This window comes from Benincasa hispida, chromosome 8 (genome assembly GCF_009727055.1).
Source record: "Benincasa hispida cultivar B227 chromosome 8, ASM972705v1, whole genome shotgun sequence".
Classification (NCBI taxonomy): domain Eukaryota; kingdom Viridiplantae; phylum Streptophyta; class Magnoliopsida; order Cucurbitales; family Cucurbitaceae; genus Benincasa; species Benincasa hispida.
Window position 1 is genome coordinate 24,673,177 of NC_052356.1, and position 7,650 is coordinate 24,680,826.

The following is a 7,650-nucleotide window of genomic DNA, read 5'->3' on the forward strand; positions in this document are numbered from 1 at the left end:
TATTTGGATGTAGGTGGGCTAATTCCATCCGGAAATGTTTCCTTCCAACCTAAGGTCGGATGAACTTTAGAAGTTTTAATAAAAAAAATTATGGGTTAACGAATTCCTAAATCTCTCTAAGTTTGGCTTTACTCTGGCTTGTGCGAAAATGTGGTCTATTTATGGGAATAGGAATGAGTTTGTCCATAATGAGATCGTGCCTTCTATTGCTCTTCGTGGTGAGTGGATTATTTATTACAAAGGTGAACAAGGAAGACTGGAAAAACGGAGTCGACCGATTAAAACTAGAGATGTCCATTAAACCTGCTTCGAACAGGACGAGGAATCTCCGAATACACGGAAAATGGGGGAAGGAGTGTAGATTTTTTTCCCCAATGATATTTTAGGGCTAGAGATGGGGAATATATTCCCCGTTCCCATCCTCGGCCCCGTCCCCACACCGATCCCCTTTTATATGTATGTATGTATGTATGTTTATTTATTTATTTATTTGTAATATATATATTAAAGTTAGAAAACTCTATTTTTAAAACAACATACACAGCCACCGCCTCTTGCTCTTAGTCTCTAACCCTCACTGTCTTTTGTCTTTGTTGTTAATTCAGTGGCTTCGTCTTTTTTTCCCTTCTATTCGTCTTTCAAAGTCGTCGGAAACTTTGTTCTTCTTCGTGACTTCGTCCCATTGTTCGTTTGTCTTCATCGGAAACTTGGTTGGGACTTAGTGTTCGTTCACTTTCGTCTTTGTCTCCTACTCTTTCTGACCTCGTCTTCCTCCTATCCAAGGTATGTCTGGAGCTAGATCTGATATTTTATTGTTTTTTTTCTTATTTTCACTATAAAAGTTGAGAAATTAAGAAACTCAGATCAATTAAATGTTTTGGTTTATGGAATGTACGGTATATCCAGAGATTCCAATAGTATACTAATTTTCAATTTAGAAATTCAGATATTCAGACATACCTCATTTTCAATTTAAAAACTCAGAAACTCATTTTCAACAGTATAGTCATGTTTTGATTTCTGGAATGTTTATTCTCTATGGATCAATTGAGAAGCTTTTGGTATTTTATAGTCCTCTTTTAATTCATCAATGTAGGTTGATCTATATAATTACTAAAATATTCGATGAAAATAATATGTAAATCGTGATTCACAATTGATTTTGTTATTTTTCAAAATTCTTGCTCAATTGATTCTGCTTGTAATTGTGGAAATTTAAAAAAGAAAAAAGAAAAAAGAGGAAGACAAGCTCAATTCTGCTTGTAGTTGTGGAATGGTGATTGGAAATGGAAGGCAGTCAACAAATTCCTTCTTCTGATTAAAATAAGAATATTGAAAAAAAGTGGGAATGGAAAATGATATAGGGGACGAAGATGTCTTCGTCCCACTCCATAGACATCTCTAACTAAAATTGATCGAACCAACTATGGACAGCGGATTGGTTTAATGCATATTTGGTTGCATGTCAGACTCGGCATATAACAAAACCGACTAGTTGGCCGGCCGGCGAGCCCAAAGAAGCTCAACCCGGCCGAGGAGACCGAGTACACATACGTTTTTAAAAAAAAATTAATAACCCTTCAAGTGTGCACTGCCCAACGTGCAAACCCTACTGAAATATGGGAAAATGCATGAGAAAAGGTGAAACCATGTTATGTTTTTAAAACCACCATGGTTTCACTTTACAGGTACTCATTACCTATAAATTGGTAATTATTACATATTTTAAAAAGGTCTTTTTTCTTTTTCCAATCTTCTTTTTCGTCTCTCTCCTTTTCCCAAATAATTTGTCTTATCTTCTTTGGTTGTCTCCTTCATCACCTTCTTTTCTATTCATTGTTTTCTTCAATCTCTTCTGGTTTTTTTCTTCTTCCCTCTTATTTTCTATTTTTTGCTACTTTTTTAGCTTTCGAATTCTCCTCCTTCATTTTTCTTTTTCTAGCTAACTCGCTGAGATGCAAAATCGGAAAACATTTTCAACTTCGTTCTAACCGACGAACGTCGAAACATCAGTTGTCGACGCTGGTTTGAGCCAAAATCGACGCCAATCAACCAATGATCACCCTGTCCTAGCTGCTTTCTCTGGGTCCATGGACTCAGGGGTGGAGGTTGGGGAGGCGGTCCTAATGTTATCACCGTTTGACTTATAGGATCCCTTATAATATATGTTGACGCTTATCGGCATATATGTTGACGCTTATCGGCAGAGTGGATTGGCTGTTACAGGCTATGGTTGTTTGCTATTGGATGAGGCGACTCCGGTTAAGGCTGCCAACTAGGGGAGCCACTTGATTGGTTTATCTCCTATTTATGCAAAGGCCCACGTTGTTTTGGATGGTCTTGATTTTGCAATGCAATCTCATGTAAAAAAGCTTACTATTCTTTCGGATTGCAACATAGAGAGATACAGATACCAAAAAAAATACAATATAATAATAATAAAATATAATTTAAAATAAATGTACTAAAATCATGAAATAATTAAAATTATAAAATTGAAAAATAGAAAATTTAGTAAAATTTGAAGTGGATTTTTGACTAATGAGTGTGTGATTTTAAGATCCATTAAATATCGGAACAGACAGTAAAGGCCAATTTTAAATGATGGATATCTATTTTTTATTATAATATTCATAATATAATTAAATAAATCGAAAGTTTGAGAGCTCGAAAATTGTGAATCTTCTCAAGAGGACTTGAAATAGCGACGATATAATATAACCATCGCAGTTTCAATTTCAAGTTCGGCGGACGCGAATATTTCCGCCACCTTACAATCAATCAGTAGCTGCAACTCTCGTGAGTAAAATAGCTTCAATTTCTATCCTTTTACTTTCTTTGCAATCTTCCTCTTTCTTGCTCTTCTTTTGCAATTCTACACGATTTTGGGTGAAAATTGGTTGGTTTATGAGAATCAAAGGTGAGGGGATTGAAGCAATCTGGATTTTTAGATGCTTTGTTTTGTTTGGTAATTTTGGTTGCTGATTGACTTCGTCCTGATGTTTGTGCTACCATAGATTCCATTTGTGTTTTCTCTGTGTTCCTTTTGAGCAGTGTGTAGTGTACAGTAATGGGCCCTTGAATCTAGAGTTGGTTTCTGAAACGTCTTGGAAAAAGGATATGTTGAGCTCAGTGTATTAGGTCATTGGAAGTTGAAAAATGGTTGATTCTATGAATGCTCCCAATGGGCGGCTTTGGTTGTAATTAGGGTTGGATTTTTTAGTGGGAATTTTGTTGAAGGGTTGGGTTTAAGCCTCCGTGTGGAATGTTGTCGATTTCTAAACCAGAGAAAATTCTAACTGTTTGTTAGAGTTGATATTATGACTTGCAATGTCTTTATGTCGAGCAGCGGGCCAAATACCATGGATACAACCAAGGAAAATTTGTTAAAGAAAAGTGTTCAATTACAAATCTCATCCCATAACTTTATGGTTGTGTCTAAAGATAGTTTGAGTTCCAATTTTGTTTCTAACATGTCTTGAACTTTAAAATAGTGCTTAATAGGTTGTTAAACTTCCAATTTTTGTATTTAATAGGTACATGAAACTTTCAATTTTGTGTTTAATAGGCCCCTAACCTATTCAAGATATTTCTGAAAATTTATGGATCTATTGGACACAAAATTGAAAAATTAGGTTCCTATTATGCACAAAATTGAAAGTTGAGGGAGAAACCTGTTAGATACTTTTAAAGTTGAAGAATTTATTAAACACAAAATTGAAAGCTTAAAGACCTATTATATCCTTTTAAAAGTTTTTGGACTATAAGACAACTCTCAACTGATTAGGGGATGAGCTTGTAATTTAACAAAAGAAAGAAAAACTAATGCTAGCTATGAACAAAACACTGCAAATAATTTCTGTTGGCTATCTGAATGTCAGTTACATTCTTCTACAGAAAACATGGAAGACATTCCTAATGCACTCCAATTAGTGAAGCCCATCTCTAGTTTTTATCCCGTTATGCTGGCAGATGGCACTAAGAACCCCATAAAATTCCGTAAATTAATAATGCGACTCCTCGTTAATGTATTGCATCCAAGGGATCCAATAAGGACTCTTTATCTGTCATATGGATTTGATGACCAAGAAAAAAGAACTAACAGCAACTGGAAAATAAACCCTTCTGTTGATTCTTGAACGGGGTTAGGAACCAATTGGTATGGTTCACATACTTTCGATGTTACATTGCTGATTAGTGCTAGCTATTGTCATCAATCACCAGCTAGGAACAGTTTGGGGCTAATAAACATGGCCGGATGGGGACTGGTAATTGTGGACACTGACAGAAACAAGATTCAAGAAGGACCAACCAACTTGTCCTTTTCAACTGAATTAGGACATGGACATTATATAGAGGTTACCAAAACTATGTTTCTTTTGATACATTCAAATACGTTTCTGCAAATTATTGGTTTGCCAATTTGAAAATTTAAAATTTGATTTTAGGGTATATTTGAGAGTGATTTTGAAATGATTTAAATCACTTTTGTCATATTCAAAATCACTCTGATATTTGGTTTTAATCGTTCAAAATTAATTAAATATTTAGTTTAATCTAACACTTTTAAAGCCCATTTTCATACTGTCAAAATTGATTTTTAAGGATTAATAGTATATTTTGTGGTGATTTTGAACATGACAAAAAAGATTTTAACGATTTCAAAATTGCTCCTAAACATGCCCTTACATAAGACATGATGGATTAATCTGGTTCAAGATTGATATGCTATCCATTACCCCCCTCATTTAGCGCATAGTTTTATCTTGATCTTCCTCAAAACTCACTGATGATGGATTGGTCAATATTTGGAAAGTTGCAATGATTAGACTTTTTGTAAAACAAAAGAACTTCCATTTCTTTCAAGTCTATGTAATTATCCCTGTGAAAGTTTCTACACATTATTTTCAATGGGCGAATCTGTATTTCTTTTCAAGGATCTAGTCTTGTAACGTGTTTCAGTTAACTTTTGAAGTTGCATGTTTGAGAAAAGTTAGATTTTGATAACTTAACATGCACGTGTAAATCTCTGTGTTCAACTCCCTTCACACACTGGGGACATTTCACATTTCAGGCTTTGATAATTTGTTTGCAATTCCTATCTATAATTCCGGAACTTGTTAATTCTTTGTTATCTGAACTGATGATGGAATTTGTTCGTTTCAGCTTTTGTAAACATGCAAAGCATCAGAAATTCAATCCTGAAGCACATGAAAATCAGAGGACCTAATACTACAACACAGTTGTTGATGAAGGATGAGAATGTCATGGAGAAACTAACTCGTCATTTGTGCACATCAACAGGTAGAAGCTCCGACGAAATAGTTGATCGAGTGATTGGATTGGTTAAGAAGTTTGATAGAATTGACGCCTGTAAGGTAATTAGTCCAGAGCCACCATATCATCTCATCTTTGAATTCTTATATAACTTTAGTCAGGATTTCTGTGGATTCCCTCCTAATTATTGGATTCCATTAAATGCAATACAATATATTTGTTGAAATAAATATATTCCTTAATGTTAAATGTCGTGTTGAGCTGAGCAGGTTACTGAAACGGCTGATTTCCAGAAAGATTTAAGCCTGGACAGCTTAGACAGGGTGGAGCTTGTTATGGCTTTTGAACAAGAATTCTCCATTGAAATCCCAGATGAAAAGGCAGATAAGCTTACCTGCTGTGCTGATGTAGCACGATACATAACTTCTCAAGTAGAGGAAAAGAAAGAGGAGAAACTCTGAGAGCAACTTCAGTTTTTTCATCTTTTATCATCTTGTAATGCCCATTAGCCTGATCTTTTAATGTTAGTTCATTTTTTGTGTGGGATTTGATCATCCATCAGGCTATGCAATGATTGTAAGAGAACACATGAGATATCTTTGGCTCCCAATTGATTTTTGATGAGTACAATTACAACCACCTTGCGAGTAAATTCAATTGTGTGGAAGACTCGATGCAGTCAATGCATCTGTCATGTATGGTATGAAATAGATTGGTGTATTACATAATCTAGATGTTTCTATACACAAACAACACATATCAATCCAAACCCAATTTATCGTGCTAACTACAAACAAATAACTCATCGTTGTGACTTCAGCGCCATCTACATGAGCCATATATTATGATCTCTGCAACCATTTCATTCACTTTATTAGGCTTCTGTCTACCATGAGGTCTGACGATCACCCCTCCCCTCATTTGTACAAGCTTGCAGGGGTCGAGATGTTTGGTGCTGCAGCCTGAGGACTCCAGAAGTATATGTACGGATGCCACCTCCGAACGATGATAATTGCAGCTGCTTCATTCCAGCTAAATGAGCAGGTCGGCAGTGTGTGTTCTTTGGTGTCTTAAGAATCTTGATGGAACAGACATTTTCAAAGCTTCGGGTTGCATGAAGATGGGATGGAATATCAATAATGAAGTCTCCAAATTCATCGGTGACTCCATGTACCCAATCAGAAGATTTGCTGTTCTTTCCATTGTTGTGGCAATTCACACCTACCATGGCACCTGCAGTAATTGATTTGGCTTGTATAAAATCATCAGAGGTAAAAACCAACCTTGATTTCATAGGTGTTTTTTCTTTTCTCAAATAAAAAGTTAGCTGCAATTGTATTACCTTTAATAGGCCATGCATGAACTTGAGGTTCATCACCATGCAAACAAGCTTCACAAAGAACAGAGCCTGTGACCAAAACTGTGGACAGTCTCTCCTCACCATATCCAGCTATCTGCCTCCAATCATCTCGACTCAAAAGATCGGATACTGGCGTCTCTTCTTCGGCAGTTTCGACTCCCAACGGAAATCCATGGCCGAAAAGGAAGAAGAAGAAGAAGATACAAACCCAAAATAGGTTGACAGAACTGTGTAAGCTCCAAACTCTGTTCATCTTATTGGTTTGGTTTTGGGAAAATGAAACTTTATCAATATGATCACACAAATCAACCTGACACCATTTCTAAATACATATTGATTGGTTTATATAACGTATACCAAAAGAGATTACTTGCAGTTTCTCTACATGTCGAATTTACAGAAATACCCCTTCTGGGTTTGACATTGACTAATGACTTGGCAGTTGGCAGTTTCTCTCTATGTTGGATTTTCCCCATCTTCCCCTCTTAAGTTGGCATTTTACCAAATGAAAGAGATCCTTTGTTTTTAAAACTATTTTATGTGAATTTGACCACATGGGGCTGCCTTGTTGAGATGAGAGGAAATTGACCCTCCTTAACTTTTTAAAAATAATTACAAAAAAAATATTGGATTCAGATATCTTTGTCCCCCTTGGTAGTGTTGTTGGTAGGAAAACAATATTTAGGGAATGGGCAAAAGGGTCTTTTCCCACACATACATAAAGAAGTTGGTAGTTGGATGGGGAAGTTGATAAAGTAGGTCAATATCCCATATGCTTTGTTTAAGCTTTAACATGAGAGAGAAATCTAAGATAGAGATACAAGAATTGTGAAGTTGGTGTACCAAGCTTTAAGAAAAAAAAATTTCTGGTAGAAGAGCACACAAGGTTTCCTATCCACATCCAAAATTTCAAAGCTACCTCAACAATATGATCATATATATCTTAAGGCTGAGCAATTACAATATCTTTCTTTGCAAAAACTTTCCATTGGTGGCTTACCTATGCATTTGAT

The 7,650-nt window shown here is 35.7% G+C and overlaps 2 protein-coding genes across 3 annotated transcripts; one reads left to right on the plus strand and one right to left on the minus strand.

The window, feature by feature from the left end:
- Window positions 1-556: 556 nt before the first annotated feature.
- On the plus strand, window positions 557-5,924 carry LOC120083867 (acyl carrier protein 3, mitochondrial). Of its 2 annotated transcripts, none has more exons than XM_039039768.1 (3): window positions 557-783; window positions 5,167-5,378; window positions 5,547-5,924. In XM_039039768.1, the coding sequence occupies exons 2-3, from the start codon at window positions 5,178-5,180 to the stop codon at window positions 5,736-5,738; spliced, it is 393 nt and encodes a 130-aa protein (XP_038895696.1). In that variant the 5' UTR covers window positions 557-783; window positions 5,167-5,177; the 3' UTR covers window positions 5,739-5,924. The 2 variants fall into 2 exon arrangements, with proteins under 2 accessions (XP_038895696.1, XP_038895695.1); XM_039039767.1 differs by lacking the exon at window positions 557-783 and adding an exon at window positions 2,643-2,799.
- A 49-nt stretch (window positions 5,925-5,973) lies between these two features.
- Window positions 5,974-7,214, minus strand: LOC120083866. The gene is made up of 2 exons (XM_039039766.1): window positions 6,620-7,214; window positions 5,974-6,510 (listed from the first exon to the last, which is right to left on the minus strand). Exons 1-2 carry the CDS (start codon window positions 6,888-6,890, stop codon window positions 6,164-6,166), a joined length of 618 nt encoding a protein of 205 aa, XP_038895694.1. The 5' UTR covers window positions 6,891-7,214; the 3' UTR covers window positions 5,974-6,163.
- Window positions 7,215-7,650: the final 436 nt, after the last annotated feature.